We start from the raw sequence: 18,842 nt of genomic DNA, 5'->3' as shown, positions 1-18,842 counted from the left end.
TTTAGGTAAAAGAGATAAATATCAATTAGGCCACTTAAAAAAAAATTGGTTCTCGTCCTTTTTTTTTGGAGGGCGGGATTTTTATTTTTTTACAAATTTTGATTGAATGTTTGGACTTACGAATATGTAAGAAAATACATATTTGAAAATACATACCAAAGAGAGCAGACCTACTTAGTACGCCTTCTCAGTTCTTCCCGTTTGTTGCGTTTCAAATATATTAAATGTAAGAAAATACAAAAATGTAAATTCCTTGATACTTGTGTATCTCATAAATGCCTTCCCAACTATGGATTTGGATACTTTATGCTGATGTTTCATTCGTGAATATAAAAATGATACTATTTGAAACCAATATTCTGTTTGTCATTCCCATTCTAAATGAACAACCAAGATTTTAAAATATATATCTAGAAAGAAAGTGTATTAAAACATGTTAAAACACGAGGAATTTACAAAATACAGGAACCTGAATGGTTGAACAAGGAAATGCAACTCTACAAACAAGTACTTAAGAACATGTACCACATCACTTCCCCAGATTTAAATCTTTGCACCAGCCCATCTCAGGTAGAGACAAATTTAGGTTCATGAAACCATTCCAAGACTAGGATTACACAATGTGGATCAATCGTCGATGTGGAATGCGCGGGAAATTCAAATTTCGTCATTCTTGGGCATTTTCCATGCGATTTTAACGAAATAAAAAATTTAAAAAAATTCGGGTCAGAGGCATTTCGGCGGGTCTGGAGGGGACGAGAACCCATCCATCCATCCATTTTCCAAACCGCTTATCCTACTGGGTCGCGGGGGGTCCGGATCCTATTCCGGAAGCAATGGGCACGAGGCAGGGAACAACCCAGGATGGGGGGCCAGCCCATCGCAGGGTACACTCACACACCATGTACTCACACATGCATACCTACGGACAATTTAGCAACTCCAATTAGCGTCAGCATGTTTTTGGACTGTGGGGGGAAACCGGAGAACCTGGAGGAAACCCCATGATGACATGAAGAGAACATGCAAACTCCACACACATGGGAGCCAAGCAGAGACTCGAACCCAGGTCCCAGAGGTCTGAGGCAACAGTGCTAACCACTGCACCGCACCAGCTAGCATTGGTTAGTTGGGCCGACGTCGGCTGTTGGTCGTTATGTCGATGGTCAAAAGCGGACGTCGACACATCGTCAGCCCAACATAATGGTCTACATAATGAAAATAAGATTTTTGGATATTATTGTTTGTTAGATACATTAACTGCCTTTGAATCGATGAAATACACTTGATGTCGTCCAAATTTTTCGTCGGCGTAACGTCTGGCAGACGTCTCATATATCTTTACTCTATGTCCAAGATCGAATTTATACAGATTTCTTTTCAGATCAAGATGAACTGTACAACCTATACCTACACAGAAAAAGTTTAAAGGATTCCATAACAATCCCTTTTCTTCGTTGGCTTCACGTCCTGACAACGTCGGGTATTGACTAACTCATGGTCAGTCCCGAACGTTGTCCAGACGTGCAGCCAACGTCCAGAATGTACAGTATACCACAACCATAACAGCTTCCCAGCTAACATTTAACGTTGGCCCAACGTTGGTAGAACGTCGGACATAACGTCTGCCCAACGTCATTAGCAGACGTTGGCCGGACGTGCATCTGCACATCGGGTTTACGTCAACTCAACGTCTGCAGCGAACGTCAAATGCACGTTGTCCCAACGTGCAGTAAACCAAGTAGTGATAAGCAAATGTGTGCAATTCTCTGTGGCCAACGTAAAACCAACGTCCCACGGACATTTTGGGGACCATGTGCCAACCTACTTTCAATGTCTGGGTTACGTCCACTCAACGTCTGCAGCTAACGTAAAATGCACATTGTGCCAACTCTCAATTGCCAATTAAAGAGTTAATCATAGGTCAACATGCAAACTCACAAAAGATTATTTAGACACTTAATTATATTGCTATGATCAAGGCGTGTCTAATAAATAAACTTGATCCTGTTGAAAGTTTTCGTTAGCTTACCGACAGACGTTCATCGCGTCTGTAACCCAGGTTACAAATATTGTAAATAATAAAATAAATAGTTAGTAAATAATTAACTATAAGATAAGACATAAAACAAAGATTTGTAAAATAGTCTAATTTACACGTGAAAACATTTACATATAAAAATAAATGTTGTGCCCCTTCCTTCTCCTCTTGCATGCGCAGTAATGTAGTGCATAGGAGAGAGAGAGACTAACGGCAACAGGCTAAAGAAGCAGCAGAGACGCGAAGTTTGAATAATTTTGTAGTTTTCAAGATGAATTTCGGATCTTTTCTAGTTAAACAGTGTTGCAGATTGTTGAAACGGTAGCGACCTTAACCAGAGAAGTTTTGGCCAGGTTTTTATTCCACCCGGGAGAGTTTCCCGGGCATCGAGGGATAACGATGAAAGTTCATTAGCTCGTGCGCATGTGTGAGGAGACGCGCGTGCACGAGGACAGGCGAGGTTTGCCCAAGGATTTCGCGCTTTAAGAGGCTGAGACAACGTCACAACCGGCTCGAAGGGACACGGTTTGAACTTTATTTTTCCTACTGGAAGACCATCTCACTGATATTGTGGTAGGATTGTGCAATTACCTCTCATTGATTAAATGGATGAGGACTGAACGGAACATTGAACTGAATCATATTATAAAAACATCCCATGTAATGTACTGTTCATTATTGAATTCTTTTGCCATGTTGTTCATATGGTTTGAGTTGAATAGTATATTTTCAGCTGTATCCTAAAAGAACACTGATTTTAAAGGTCAGTACATTCAAGAAAGGCGCTATAGTATGAGTTGCAGACTCTTTCAGATTGAGAGTTACTGAAGGGAAGAAGGTAAATAGTTTAGTGAATCTAATTATCAACCCAAGACTAAGTATACAGACCGGTCTTAGAAAAAATAGAAACATCTAGTTGACAAAACTAATGAAAACTACGATAGTAATTACCAAAACCTATCCTAAACCTATCCTATTTGTCTTGAGTGACAAAAGTGATGATGAGATGTAAAGAGCACGTTTATGGGTACTTCCATTAACCAATGTTTTGCACAATGATTTAGTTTTGTACACAAACAATTTTTCTGCCAAATGAAGTTCTATAATTTTAAAGTTGATGAGAGAACTCTGTCTTTACCCTAGAAGATATCTTATTTTACCTTTTGAAAGTACATGTCTGGTTATTCGCTTACCTCGTGATGAGCCTTTGCTGAGGTGAATAGTTTTGGAGATACAATTAATTTATTAGGACAAGTTCGATATTTCACAAATCTGGAGTTGTTCATTTTTTCTATCTATTTTTGGTGCTACTAATAAAGTTAAATTTCAGTAAATTTACATTATGGTAAGCAGGCAATTTGGTTTTGAATCCTTTTCAAGGTTGGAACATTTTATCTAATGAAGAATAAATTTTTGCTCATGTATCATATTGGTCATTGGTGCAATTTGTAAAATCACAAGTACTGTTCGAATTTTGTGAGATGAATCTTGTGTTGCACACTTTCAGTTTCACTATAAATTATAATCTAGTCTATACTTTATAAATAACTTTTGTATAACTCCTGTAGAGATTGGTGCAATATTCTGTCCATCCTTTATTTAAAAATTTCATAGTTGCAAATGTTTGAAAGTTGTCATTTTGGCTGTTGAAACTGTGCCTATTTGCAGATTGTATCTCCAAATGTAGAGCTAGTCACATACACTTACCTTATTTGTGACCTATCACAACAAAACCGGTTATGTCGCGCTGAACTTGACAGCAATTTGTGAAATCCGAATTAATCTGTTGCACTCTTATTTCACAATAAGCTTACAAAAGGGAAATGAACGACGAGTCCATATTAACCTGGTCAAGTTCAGAGCGACTTATGACCGGTTTTGTTGTGATGGGTCACATTTATAACTAAAAAAGGCGTTGATACATTATTTGGTCCTGTTGGCATCCACTATTGTAACTAGTCTTAAATGTTCCAATATTTGTTTAAATATCTGCTTCTGTCAAGTAGTTTATAATGGCTTTCATTTTGAAGTGTTCCTGAATATTAGGTTAAAATTGTTTGAATCAATGCCTAACAAGTAACTGATTAAAATAGGTATTTTATAAATGGTCTGTGTGTTAGGTCGGACTACAGATACTTGTTTAACACATTCCACAGTTGTGACAGGGACTAAAAAACCGATATATACCTGCATATCTTTTAAATCATTTTCTGCATAAACATGTATTGTGTAAGCAGGGTAATGTCATATTAATATTTCTTTATTAAACTGTAGCGTTCACAATGTACCATGTGTTATGTACATAGAATACAAGTATTACCTGTAGTGAAAGAACAAGAAAATTAACATAATTGGGTACAAATGTTTTAAAATTCAAGGTGATTTTATTATTTGTGATGCAATTTAATGATGTTCATTTTCCATTATTACTGCTGAGTTGAATTATTTATCAGTGTCCTGTTAACATAGCTGTTATCATAACAACTGGAATGTTAAGAGTTACCTGAAATAAATTATAGGCAACAAGTTGTGACCTCAAACATTCTATATTACATGTATTTGGGTTGTTGATGTCATCCTGGTTAATGTTTGATGTTCAAGATGCTGTGTGTTTCTTGATGTCAGTTTTACTTGGTACCTCGGAACTTTGTACATGTAAAATGTTAGATTTTATGGGGATTTTAATATTTCATATCCCTTGTAAAATTTATTTTAAGACAATATAATAAATTTAATTTGGAAAATTTGAGTGTGTGTCTTTTTGTTCCCTTTTTAGAGAATTTTGATCATTTTCTTCTTTATTATATTTAGTTTACTGAGCGTTGGCACAACGTGCATTTTACGTTAGCTGCAGACGTTGAGTTGACATAAACCCGATGTGCAGATGCACGTCCGGCCAACGTCTGCTAATGACGTTGGGCCGAGGTTATGTCCGACGTTCTACCAACGTTGGGCCAACATTAAATGTTAGCTGGGGCCATGCCGCACCACATTTGAAATCGGCCAAGAAAAAAAAATTTAACGTTTTTTTTGTCAGTAAATTTACACTTATGATTAAAGAATTTTCCATAGATTAGAAGTTCAAAATGAAAAGAAGATCGCTATTTGAATCAACAAAACCAAACAAGACATTTTCAAAACACAATGTAAAGGTCAGCTCAACTCTGTTTTTAACAAAATGACAAAGATCAAACCAAAACCTTTTCACATGAACACATTTCCAAAACAAATGAGACAAATCTTCTGGGGGACGTTCACTGTGATGCCTGGCTCGTCCGCTCCTCGTGTGTGCCACACCCCCTGATTACCCACGTGTGCCTCCCTGATTGTCTCCAGCTGTGTCCGATTACTTTAATCAGTCTTGTCTTATTTAAGTCCTAGTCTTGCTTGTCTCCCTTGTCCGTTATGGTGTGGTTATGGTGTGGTGAAGTGTTTCCCGTTCCCAAGTCTTTCAATAATCAAGGTCCAGATTTGAAGAGCCCTGATTTAGACTGGGGGGTGGCATGGTGGTGCAGTGGTTAGCACTGTTGCTTCACACCTCTGGGACCCAGGTTCGAGTCTCTATTCAGAGTCAGACCTGATGCTTTGGAAAATAAGGAGATAGCATTAATGGCCAGTGGCATTTCAGATGCATCTTTTTCTTAAATTGTGGTGTCATCTGCGACCTGACTTACCATAAAATTAAAGTTCGTACAAGAGATGCCTTTCAAAGGGCTAGATATAATTTGGACAGCGAGTAACTGTGCACAAATAAGAAATAGATACGGAGATACAGGGCAGCCCTGCCTCACCCCCCTGTTTACCTCAAATCTTGGTGAAGTTCCAAATTTAAGCTTTATAGAAGAATTGATTTAATGGCATTACTGAAAAAATGTCCAAAGCCAAACTTAGCATGTGCAGAAAAAATAAAAGGATGCTCGATTGTATTGAAAGCTAAGAAGAGTATATAACCAGGGGTGGAGCTATAGGTGGGGTGGGCGGGGCCGCTATAGGTGGGGTGGACGGGGCCACTACTCCAGGGCCCTCCCCTGGATCGTAGAGGACCCTCCCATATACTAAATACACATTAAGTTATACTATAATTTCTCCAAAGCCCTTGTAAAGTAAAAAGCAATATTTACATTTTATATGTCTGTCATTTTTTGTATAGATCTTTATTATGGTGGATGCATGGTGTAGTTTTTAGAAAAAAAAATCTGTAAAATCCCTACAACAAAAACTTAAAGTATAATAGATAGTAATGTTTTGAAGTCAAACAAAGCTGTTCCTTTTGTATTTAATGATTTTCTGTTTGAGGTTTTTGCAAAAAACGCAGTGCATAATGGGTAGGATCTAGAGGCTGACTAAAGTCCTCGTCCGTCTGTCGACATACATCAGGACTAGGAAAGTGCATAATGTTCATGCCTAGTTGCGTTTGTTGGTCCAGAAAGTAATTCAATTTCGCCATGTAGGCTACCTTCTTAAAAACTGATATCAAAGACTACAATAAAACATCCCGAAATATGTAGTCTAATAAAACAGTTTAAAGAAGGTAGCCTACCTGGCGAAATTGCAAACAAACAAATTAAAAGGCCCACAGCATATAATCGAGCTATATCCATGCAGTTTTTAAGAACGTAGCCTACATGGCGAAATTGAATTACTTTCTGGGCCATAATGATCTAAATCACGCCCATATACAGTATTCATTATATTTGTTTACTAGAGATTCTTCACTGTCCCGATATAGCGGACGCGCAGACACATGTAAGAGTAGCGCCATCGCGCATGCGGGATCAATGACGTCCAGTAGTTGCTGTTGTGCGACGCCGTAAAGTGTAATGCGGCGCACGTATGCGCAGAGCTACAAATCGGACAGAAACTGCCCGTCAGTTAGTGACAAGACTGTTTAGATGCAATTTTCACTCACCAGAAACTGCGTCTATATCCAAAGTTTTAAAAGACATTTTTTAAAAACCAAATGGAAAATACGAATAGTTCTCCAGATCAACCCGATATAAATAATAGTGGTAAGTTTGCATTGTAAATTGGTGTTTTGGGAATTAGTGAAAGTACTTTGAAAAACCACGAATTGTGTACATTGACATACCACAGTCATATTATTTTTTTATTCTCCGTTTTGCACATTGGGTAAATTTTAAGAAGTTTTAATATGACTTTTTAATGTTATTCTATACAATAATTGATTATCGATTCCTTTTTGCAAGTTCGCCATGTTTACCAAGTTGTGTGTAATCAGAGATAAGTCTAAAAATAACTGTATCACACAAGTGGCAGGTTTTGAAAATATATTATGGAGGAACTTTACTATTGAAGGGTAACCTGTGCTAATATATTTAAATTGACCACAGTATTTGTCGTTAATTAACCCGGCACGAAGTTTTTACCGAAAAAAATTCAGATGACAATTAATTATGAAATCTATATATTTTGTGTATGATTTGAGGCTTTGTTGTCATTCATATTTTTGTAATATTTTATAAATTGGGCTGTATCCGAGTGCAATAATAATACATTAAAACTTGAGTTCGAGTCTCTCATTAGTATGTTGCTTATTATCCCTGTATCGTCTTGGTGTTTCCTTTGGGTATTCCGGTTTCCCCCCATAGACCAAAAACATGCTGAGGTTAACTGGAGTTGCCAAATTGCCCATGGGTCTGCATGTGTGTGTGAATGGTGTGTGAGTGTGCCTTGAAATGGATTGGCGCCCCGTTCTGGGTTATTCCCCACTTTGCACCCATAACCTCCAGAATAGGTTCTGGACTCCTCCCCAAAGGAAAAAAAAAACGAATGGATGAATTTTGGTTTTGAGAAACACTTAAACTGATGGTTACATTTTTGTTATTGAGATTCCTCTAATAACAGTATTTGTGATCAAAGAAGAGTAGTTTTAAGAAACTAATGCTTAATAATAGGAGACATTATGTTCATACTGACTGTTGATCGCATTTCTGCAGAACATTCTGTTTTGTTTTTTCAGCTTCTCAATGGCATATTTGTAATGATGATTTTGATGAAGCATGAGGAGTATCAGTTGCATATTTCACTAGGAGAATAAGGCTGGACTTAGTCAGACTCCAAGATAAAGCTGTTTTTGATGAGTTTGCATGCAATTTGTGTTAAGAACTTGCAGGCTTGAATGTGATGCTGGCTCTAATGTGATGTGGGAGACCTTCAGTTATTAGACCCTGAAGGTTGCTGAGGGCTATGTTGGTGTTGCCAGTGTTACCAGAAGGAGGTGTTTCATCTTGTAGGGCACCCTGGATATTATGGAGAGGAGTCGCAGTGCACAACTTGGTGGCAACTCCAGTCTGTACTGGGAACTGAGAAGGACAGCTGTGAGCAGATAAGGAGGCGTTTGTTAGACAAATCTGTGAGCAGGTGACACACCATCTGTGCTCTAGTGACCCACGTCCTGCTTACAGAGGAATTATGCACATCTGAATCTGTTCCTCAGAGACTTGCTGTTAGGGCGGGTGATGGAACGGTCCTTACGGATGACACTGCAGTTGTGACCCGCTGGGCAGACTACTTTCAGCAGCTGTTTAAAGCTGACCCCCCAGCTAGTATGTTGGACATCTCTGAGTTCATGGTTCTCGAAGCTGACCCTCCAATCAGCTGTGAACCAGTCAGTCTCACTGAGATTGCACAGATGGTGAATCAGCTGAGGGTAGGGATCTGGCTGCAGGGATCTGTGGTATCCGGGGTGAACTTCTCCAGGCTGGTGGGAAGGCTGTCCTCCTGGCATTGCAGGCAAACTTTGCTTATATTTGGGAGTTAGGCGTCATCCCAACTGCCTGGAAAATGGGACTTGTAGTCTCTATCTGGAAAGGGAAGAGTGATTGCCTGGGTTGCGGGAACTACAGGGGGATAACACTGCTTTCAGTGCTGGGTAAGGTCTTTGCTAGGTTCATCATTAACAGGATCCGTGATCACTTGCTTGCCTGTCGGCAACTGGAGTTTTTATGCCTAAGAAGTCTAACATCGACTGTATCCTTGCACTGAGGGTTCTTATCCAGCGCAAGCGCGAATATCAGTAGAGGTTCCTGAGACTTTGTGGGATCTTCCCACAGTTGCTGGACGTCATGGCCAGCCTATACACTGGTACTGTGAGTGCTGTGCAGAATGGAGGTAGAATATCTGGAGAACCATGCCAGGGGTGTGTTCAATGCTACTCGGTTCAATGCTTGTATGGACTGGGTGTTGGGCAAGGTTGTTGGGTCCAGCAGCTGTGGGGCATCTGTTGGTGAAGAAAGATTTACTGATTTTGACTTTGGCGATGCTGTGATCTTAGCAGAGTCAGTGGCGTCTCTGATCAGGGCTCTCGAGAGACTGAGCGAAGAGCCTAAGTGTCTGGGGTTGTGGGTGTCCTGGATAAAGACCAAGATCGAGTCCATTAATGACTTCTTATGCACAATCATCAGTAGTGTGTCTGTCTGCGGAGAGAATGTCAACATCGTTGAGAGATTTACATACCTCTGCAGGCAGCAGATGGATTGGAAGACCATGGGGAGTCATGAGGTTGCTGGAAAGGGGTGTGTGGCGTTCCCGATATCTTTGCAAAGAGGACGAAGGTCCAGGTCTTGCTGTATGACTGTGAGACATGGACGCTATCCAGTGAGCTGAGACGAAGACTGGACTCCTTCAGTACTATGACTCTTCAGAGAATCCTTGGCTACCGCTAGTTTGAACTTGTGCCCAATGAGTGATTGCTAGAGGAGTCCCGAATGAGGCATATTACCTGCATTGTGAGGGAACATCAGTTAGTTACAGCACTACGGCCATGTGGTGTGTTTCCCTGAGGGTTCACAGGATCCTCATTTCTGAGGACCCAATCGGCTGGACCAGTTAGGGGGATACCCACGTAACACTCTCTCTATCTTTCTGTCTGTGTCACTGATAGTGACCTTGGTGGAGTCCACAAGCACTCCTCATGGTTTGGAATTGGTAAGTTCATATCAGTCCCACCGCATTGGGGATCCCTTGGACCTTGTTATGCTGGCACACCAAGTACAGAAGGTAAAACATAATTATATCTTTATATCATATTTGTTGAACATGCTCATAAAGTCTTCTGGGATGGCAGTTTTTGCTTCCTGTGAAGTGGTTTTTCCCATATAAAATTTGGAATTAATACTGCAGTTAAAGCTTAATAACAAAATTTCTGCAAATTTTCACATTGCACCTTTAATAAAGACATATGTTAAATAATATTCTGCTATGACAACACCTCTATATAAAATCTGAATCTACTGCACAATGTAAATTAATGGCTTGGTTTTACAGGGAAATGAGTTTGTTAGGGCCAATGCCTGCAACAAGTTAACAGTTATCGCAGATCAAATTAGATACCTACAGGAACAAGCAAGAAGGGTAAGGAGATTAAGAAGGTCCCAGTTCTTCTTTTTCATAATCATATTTATAATTATCATCACTATGTTATGATGTGTGATAATTTCTGGGCCAGATATCATCTGACTCTAGAATGACCCCTGGTGATGCAATATTACAGTGATTTTAAATTTGAAAGATGTCTTGACCTCCTTGTAATTATATTCTTTAAAATGATACAGGGTGATCTTTGTGGAACTTCTTGTTAATGTAGGTTTTGGAAAATGCAAAAATGGATGCTGAACTCCACCATGTAGCATGTAACATGGTCAAAAAACCTGGAAACATGTATTACCTATACATGCGAGAGTCTGGACAGCGATATTTTTCCATTCTGTCTCCTAAGGTAAAGGGGGAAAAATTATCAATGACAAAATTTACTACAAAATGCACTGTTGAAATTACTAGTATTCATGTTGCGTTTGGATTGGCTTACAGTTGTTGTTTCATGTGTACTTAAATGTATTTAGGTTAGACGTAAAAAAAAATGCTTAGGCCACAATTAGCATGAAGAAAAGGAGTAAATGGCTCTCTTAATTACATGATTGCATCAAGATGAATTTGTAGCCTCATATATGATTGCAGCAAATCTAGACTCATTTAGTCATCTTATTCTGCAAGCAACAACTGGATGACTGTCTCTATGATTGTATTAGCCTTGATTCACAAAGTGTGGTCCTGTTGTGGTGACTCATAGTATGATAATACAGTATATCGCAATTGTTTTATTTGCATAAAAAGAACCGAATTAGAACTCAATCTAACAGCCACACCACAATATTGCTAGATATCTGAAATCTGAACTTAACATTCTTATAAGTACCTTTCAAAATATTTATTGTGATTTTTTTTTTCCCTTCTCAATGTAAGGAATGGGGTTCCAGTTGCCCACACAAATTTCTTGGTGCCTACAAGCTTCAACATGATATGTCCTGGACACCATTGGAGGAGTCTGAAAAAAAAGATTATGAAAATAGCATAATGGACAAGCTGCTGAGCAAGAAAACTGCTCTTCCTTTTACTGAGCCCCACTTTGAAGATTTCTTCAAATAAATTTGGAAACAGTATATAATGCCGTCGTAAACTAATGCAAAGGAATTTATTTAAAAACTGTCTAAATCATCTCAAATCACTGTTTAAGATTTTACATTACTATGCAATGTGACACCATGTTTTACTACATTTGTGCAATTTTGCTGTAATTTGTTGGATTAGCTGCATTTGAAAAAGAAAAATAATTTCCTTAAGTGATTTTGAAAACATTATAGATGACAAATTGTCAAATGTAGGTTGCTGCACTCTTGCAGCCCAAAAGTGCATCATGTTTATCATATCATTACACTTAGTAGGTTCCTGAAGTAATTGGTTTTAAATCTAATTGAATGATACCTAACTTTCTCATTTAGTGTATATTTAATGCACATATTTTAAATACAGGATATGTGTCATCATAACCCCTTCCAAGCCTAGTAATATTTTTCACAGGGGGACAATCCAAGAATTTTGCTGAGCATCATCATGTTAACTGACAGGGTGTCACTTAATCCCTGATCTAATATGAGTAGATGGAAAATTATGGTTGTCAAATGTGGGTCTTTACCATTTGGGATGATGCCTACCTTGTGCAATGGATTCTGTAGACCTTTTGTTTCTGTATTCAAATACAGACACACTACCAACATATTTTGCAATTCAAATTTATTATTAAAGAATATTATTGGTGTTACCGATGACAGCCAAACGTATCCAAAAATATTCCATAACAAAACTGACAATAATACACACCCACAATGAATCCAGAAAGGCATTAATTTCTAATATAGGAAAGAATTCAGTGTATACATAAATAATTTAAGCATTAAAAGTGTTTTAAAAATATACCCTCTGCTATGGTTATCTTCTTCTTAAACAATTAGACTAGGCTGCAGATTGCAGGTTGACTTATTTAGGTGACTGTTTTTAGGTAATCGTTTATGAAAGGCAAAAGTTCCCAGTTGTCAGTAGCAATATGAACTTGACCTGCATCTTCTGTATTTACAATTTTCAGCAACAGATGGTATTGAGGGGGAAGGTAAAAGAGGACTTTGTAACACTTTTTGTCAGGTTGCTTAGAGATTAGGTAGGGATTGAAATTCTCCTCAACAAGGTCAGAAATTTGCCGACCTCCAAGATCAAAACAAAACAAACTGGAGGCTTTTTGACTGAAATCATCTTGGCACATGGAGTTCCAGAGATGGTCAAAGAGTTGTTCTTGGGACTCTTGGGTCCAGTTCACTGGGACAGGCAAGGGTACAAATAAATCTGAGAAAGGTACAAGTAAATCATCCAACTGAGTATACCAGGACATCCCGTCATCTGTACTGAACACGGCACAGACATGAAGGTGGGTGGGGTATGGCTGTCGAGGCTGTAGTGCAAGCCGCACCACAGGTGGCTTCCTGCTTTTGAACAGGCACGGAATGTTAATATCACTCACTTTTTCATAACAGGAGTCTGTCAGGTCAAAATGTAGACAGATACTAAAGAGTTTGTCGTATAGAGCATTTACATCACCTACATGTATCAGATGGTACTCCAGGATCATCTTGGAAACCAATCCAGTGCTGACATACTCTCCCTCATAAGTTGTCGGACAATCTCCATGGCTCTCTGACTTTGTTTTCTGCATCACTTTCTGTGTCCTGATGTTTTGGACTCTTGTGAGTTTTAGGATTCTATTTTTTGTTTGGTGTACAGTCAAAGAGTTGGACAGTCCATCAGTCTCTGGCATGATAGAGGAGAGGGAGCATGTTTTAGCAGACCTCTCCACATCTGGTCCTCTTGCCAAGACCCCAGATAGCTTTTCTTGAGATAGATTATTCAACAATGTGTAATAGAATCTTGCATGGTCTTGAATATCTGTGTCTTCATAGTTATACATCAAGTACTGCAGGAGATCAGCTAGCTCACTGAACACCTGATGCAAGCTAGGGTGTTGGAGTGAATTGCAGCACACAATGAGCACTGCATTGCCCATCTTCCAGCCACCTGTTTTGCAAAGGCTTGAGTTAATGAGGACACTGAGCAGAAAACAGAGTGAGGCCCTTGGAGGAATCTGACTTTCCCTGGACACTCGACTCAGTATTTTGAGATGCCATTTTAGGTTTGTAAGGGTCATGAGTGGCAGAGGTAATTCCACAATCAGTCTCTGTAAAGCTTTCAGTAGCTGGATAGGCCACCCAGACTCTTCCAAACATTCTTGGATTTTATCAATTAGATTGATCAGATTTGGTGCAAGGTAAAAGTGTCTTGAATAAAGCTCACAAATGTTATTTGTCAGGTTATCAATAAATTTCAGATTATGGTAAAAATAGCTGAGAAATATAAAAGTTGCTCTAAAATATGTAACGGTCATCTCTCTCTTGCTATTATTGTCCACAACTTTGTACAGAGTCATCAGATGACGGAACAAGTAGCCAACACCTTTGTCATCGCTCTCATCTGCTTCCATGTACACCAAGCTGAGAAGACGCAACCTAGAAAGCATAGTCTTGCTGTCGTTAAACACAGTGGGCAGTAAGGATGCAGCCAACTGAGGTGTCACAAGTACTGGCAGGCTTTCTTCTCCATTGCCAGAAATCGGCCGATTTTCTGGAAAATTAAGTATACAGTCGACATAAAACAGTTTTTGCTGAATGTTTACTAATGGATGCTGAGCCATGCCCACCAGTCGCTTTAGGAAGAAAATCTCATCCTCAGTAGTGAACAGGCTGTCTGTGAAGGTGCTCTTCATTAGTAATGTAGCATGTAGCAGAGTGATTTCCTTAGTACCAAAAAGGCGCAGGAGCTGAGACTTGAACATGGCTGGGGAGAGGGCTTGCATCATGGCTACAATTTCAATAAGCTCTCTGAGTAAAAAAGCCTGGGAAACAGGGGTTAGCAGGTAGGACTCTTCTAACAGCAAGGATACAACAGACTTAAGCTCTTTGTTGTCAGTGCTTGTCTGTAATACAGGAATGTTCTCCATTAAGTTCACTGGTAAACGGGCAAGAACAGTTTCAAAAGCATTCCAAACAAAAGCATCATTTCCACTTATTGTCCTTTTCAATTCAGCATCTGTTACTCCCTTTTGCAGAGACAAGTGATGAATAGCATTCTTCAGTCCCAATGTATATAAAAGACTGTACTCTTGGTGTAGCGGTGTGGTCTCTTGCTGTTTTAAGAGACTAAGTGTTTCTAACTTTTGAGAAAGAAACCCTGGAAAACAAGTCTCTATCTCCCGGAGGCAGTCACAGGCAATCAACCTGGCAGAAAAAAACTGTTGCCCATTTTTGTGATCATTGGTGTCCTGGATCATCTGAAACACCATGTCAAGAAAGCTTCTGGCCACCTCACTATTCATGCAAGATGTGCACAACAAGACACTTGTAATAGCTACCATAAGCTGATCCTTAAAGTGGAATGACTTGTGAGGCACTTGATTGAAAATGGCTAGGAGTTCCAAAGCTGTTTCTTCTGCTGCTGCTGGGGTTGGACAAAGTACAGTGGGGTACTCTAACAGTGGTGACAGTAAGAAGATCTGCAACAAGATGATAAATATCAAAAGTGACAGGAGAATATGCATCCAAACTTCCAATCATTCAATTTGCACAACAGCTATTAAAATATCCATCTATCCATCCATCCATTTTCCAAACCGCTACTGGGTCGCAGGGGGTCCGGAGCCTATCCCGGAAGCAATGGGCACGAGGCAGGGAACAACCCAGGATGGGGGGCCAGCCCATTGCAGGGCATACTCACACACCATTCACTCTCACATGCACTCCTACGGGCAATTTAGTAACTCCAATTAGCCTCAGTATGTTTTTGGACTGTGGGGGGAAACCGGAGTACCTGGGGGAAACCGGAGTACCTGGAGGAAACCCCACGACGACATGGGGAGAACATGCAAACTCCACACACATGTGAACCAGGCGGAGACTTGAACCTGGGTCCCAGAGGTGTGAGGCTAACCACTGCACCACCATGCCGCCCCCTTATTAAAATATCCTAGTAGCAAATATGAATTATAATTAATTGAGGTCAGTATTAATGTTCACTAGGTAGCATTACTGTCTCCCCCATCCAGAATTTCATATTTAGTTTACGTGCAAATTTTGTTTCCCTGTTTTGAACCACCTTTATTCCTGGATTTCACCCTGGCGGAGTCCGGCGTGTATTCTATCATACCCCCAAGTTGTCCTGTTTGAGATCCAGATCACCACAGCAATAATGTGATATGCATTTTTTAATTAGTCTGAATATTTATTTCACCTAAAAATATACAACTAGAATTCGTACAATTTAAAGTACACCCTACTTCTTACATCCCTGAAATCGCATAGGAAAATACGAATATGAATAATTCTACTAAACTCTAACTTTGTTAAAGAAACGTAGTTCAAATATATAATTATATGTTAGTAGAAGCATCGCCGTGACATAAACACACCTTTGTGCTTTCGTTGGTCCTGTCATCCCTCAGTTCATGGAGAAGTTCTTCTAGAAAGCTCTCGGATGTTGTGCTGGACAAGAATTGAGATGGGCTGAGCAAGAAAGCAGGGATTCTTCGAGGCCAGGATACTGGAATCACGTTCGCCATTACTGAAAAAGTGAAAGATTTTCGATTACATATCTGCAGCTTTAAAGTAACTAGATTTTGCGTTTAAAAAACGGTGTATTAACTCACTTTCCCCTTTACCGATTGCGCTGTTAGCGAAATATATATTTTAATTTAAATGATTTGTTGAAGATCTGCCATCTATCCCCATGCAAGCAAATTTCACTAAAACGTATTTCGTGTATACAGATTATTCTAACTTCTATCCCGCTTCTCTCACTTCCTCATTCCTTGAAGAACCGGATCATACGACCAAAGCGACCTATTGAAAACTCTTCCGGTTTAGATGTTTTCATAATAAAAGGCTTTTTGTTATCGCTAATATAAAATTACCAAACTTCCGGTTTTGAGGCGTCAGTTTCGAAACATCAATCACGTGACCGCCGTGTAGCGTGAGTTTCCATTGTTGCAAACGATAGTTCAAATATACATATGTGCAAAAACGGATTACTTCTTTCAGCTGTCAAAGATTGAGAAATGCTTGGCTGAAGTTAGGAGCTGGATGCTCAGGCTTCCTTCTATTAAATCCTGACAAAAGTGGCGTTACTGCTGGGCCCTAGGACAGCCCAGAGTGTTGTTACTGCTGGACCCTAGGACAGCCTAGAGTGTTGCTGACAATATAAAGTGTGATAGCTAGTTAGTGTAATCATCGTGGTTAAAAGCCTTGGTGTCACTGTTGACTCAGCCTCGTCTCTGGATGCTCACATAAATAATTTGGTTAAAACGGCTTTCAAGGATATTGCAATACTTAGAACAGTGCTCTCACTTCAGGATGCAAAAAAGTTAGTACATGGTTTTATAGACCCATCACTTCAATTCAGCTTACTAGCAGCTTACATAACACTCTGTAACTGACTGCTGGTGCTGCTGTACATACAGAGAATAATTTTTTCTCTCCTCGCTTCAAGTCCCAGTCTTGCATAGATTACATCTTTGTTGCTTGCACTCTTGTACTTGGTTAATGCTTCTCTGCTTTCTTCTTCTTTATCTGATCACAAGTGTGCTGTCCTCCAGTCAGCTGTGCCATCTTTACCTCCTTGGGACTTGTGTTAGAAATGTAATACATCTCTGCTTCAAATCTCCAAATTTATAACTTATTTGACCCCTAGTCTTGAAGTATTTATTTCTATTGATACGGCTCAACTGACGACTCAGCCTACTGTTGGATGATTGTTAAGAACTTCTGTCATAATGAACACGGTTGCTCTCGGCGGTGGCTTGGCTTGCGAATGTCGTCAGAAGATTTCTGATGAAAAGTAGCATCTCAATTAAAAAGGATCATGAGATCCATATTTCCCAAGACAAGGGCTGAGCTGAATGGTCTTCTGTCATGTCGCGCCAAGTTTATGGTTCATCATACTCTAGCATGCCATTACTCCACAACCCTGTCCTGAACATTGGAGATCGCCCCATCTCTAGCTCACCATGGTCACAGTCAGGCATTTCCACGTTGGGTGACATCTTTGACAGCTGGGGTCTCATATTGTTTCACCACCTATTATTGTGGCAACTAATTCTTTTTTTATTCAGGTAATCTATCTTTCATATCTATAAAAACTTATTTTAGATTTACATACTTAGAATTACAAACAACAATGGTTGTGCCAATGTATTCTCTTTTGTTCAGATGATTTATCTTTCATATGCATAAAAACAAAAATTTGACTAAACATGCTAAGAATTCAAAACTGCAAAAAAATACTGCCAACTAATTATTATAAATGAAGATAACAAAACAGTTCAATTATCATGCTTATTTTAAACATGACAGTAATAAATAATAGTGGACACATTTTGAGGATCCCCGTGGGGAATGACAGCAAGCTCCTGTGAAGGACAGCTACCTGTTGTGGTGCCTAGGGAGTTAGGGGTCACCGGTCTTGCTTAAGGGCCCCCACAGGTGCTGATGTTGGGCTTGGTACATAAGCTGAATAAAATGCTAACACAAAAACACTGTTTACAGTTTAATAACTGTTCAGAATTTTGGCTACATCCTTGTCCAGAGGGGGCAGCATGTAGCTCAGTGGCTTAAACCTCTGACTGAAAGATTTCCAGTTCAAGCCCAGCCCAGCAGATCTTTAAGCACTGTTTTTGTACCCTTGGGCATTGCATGCAATGGGTGAAGCCTTAGTATGCTAAACTCAAATTTTAAAGTCTTTACACATATGAAAGATAAACCTTAAGAAAAGACAATAGGTCGGAACAACTTTTGATGTTAGGAATTCTTAGTATGTAAAACTAAAAATCTGAAGTTTTTATAGATATGAAAGATAAATTAACTGAACGAAAAATAACAACAGGTGGTTCTCTTGAAAACTTAGAAGTTTGAGTTGCCCTCAAAACTCAAATATCTAGTGCAGTAAGTTGCCTTGGAATTTAAAGATTTTTTTTTACAGTGTACCTCCAGCTGAGGTCCATGTTTAGGGCATGTAGTCTCTCTCTCTCCTCTCCTTTTCTGCCTCACCCACTGCACATATTTGCTTTGGCTCTTTCCCCCAATTCTAAGCCCGTGTCCAGTCTCTATTCCCTCCTTTAGAAATCCTCTCATAAACCTCTCTCAATCACTTCTGTCTGGCAGATGGAGCTCTCCCCCACCCCCATGTTATCCTGGAGCGTCATTATTCACAATATTAAAAACTGTTCTAAAATCCCAGTCATCCATCCATCCATCCATCCATTTTCCAAACCGCTTATCCTTCTGGGTCGCGGGGGGATCTGGAGCCTATCCCGGAAATTATGGGCACGAGGCAGGAAACAACCCAGGACGGGGGG

At 39.6% G+C, this 18,842-nt stretch overlaps 2 protein-coding genes across 4 annotated transcripts in view; one reads left to right on the top strand and one right to left on the bottom strand.

The window, feature by feature from the left end:
* Positions 1-6,856: 6,856 nt before the first annotated feature.
* c8h1orf50 (chromosome 8 C1orf50 homolog) lies at positions 6,857-12,310 on the top strand. The gene is made up of 5 exons (XM_049021672.1): positions 6,857-7,050; positions 9,945-10,060; positions 10,328-10,414; positions 10,647-10,778; positions 11,303-12,310. The coding sequence occupies exons 1-5, from the start codon at positions 7,002-7,004 to the stop codon at positions 11,483-11,485; spliced, it is 567 nt and encodes a 188-aa protein (XP_048877629.1). The 5' UTR covers positions 6,857-7,001; the 3' UTR covers positions 11,486-12,310.
* ap5b1 (adaptor related protein complex 5 subunit beta 1) overlaps positions 12,114-18,842 on the bottom strand; it is a 135,310-nt gene continuing 128,581 nt past the window's right edge. Inside the window, exons 1-3 of one of the 3 annotated variants that reach the window (XM_049021597.1) lie at positions 16,291-16,426; positions 15,903-16,054; positions 12,114-14,990 (exon numbers count right to left, since the gene is read on the bottom strand). In XM_049021597.1, coding sequence (XP_048877554.1) covers positions 12,378-14,990; positions 15,903-16,052 — 2,763 coding nt within the window. In that variant the 5' untranslated portion in view covers positions 16,053-16,054; positions 16,291-16,426 and the 3' untranslated portion in view covers positions 12,114-12,377. Of the gene's footprint in view, positions 15,305-15,902; positions 16,055-16,139; positions 16,427-18,842 lie in introns of those variants that run through there. The other 2 variants (XM_049021596.1, XM_049021598.1) reach the window with 2 other exon arrangements.

Source organism: Brienomyrus brachyistius, chromosome 8 (genome assembly GCF_023856365.1).
Source record: "Brienomyrus brachyistius isolate T26 chromosome 8, BBRACH_0.4, whole genome shotgun sequence".
NCBI lineage: Eukaryota > Metazoa > Chordata > Actinopteri > Osteoglossiformes > Mormyridae > Brienomyrus > Brienomyrus brachyistius.
This window is presented reverse-complemented; position numbering and strand designations above follow the sequence as displayed.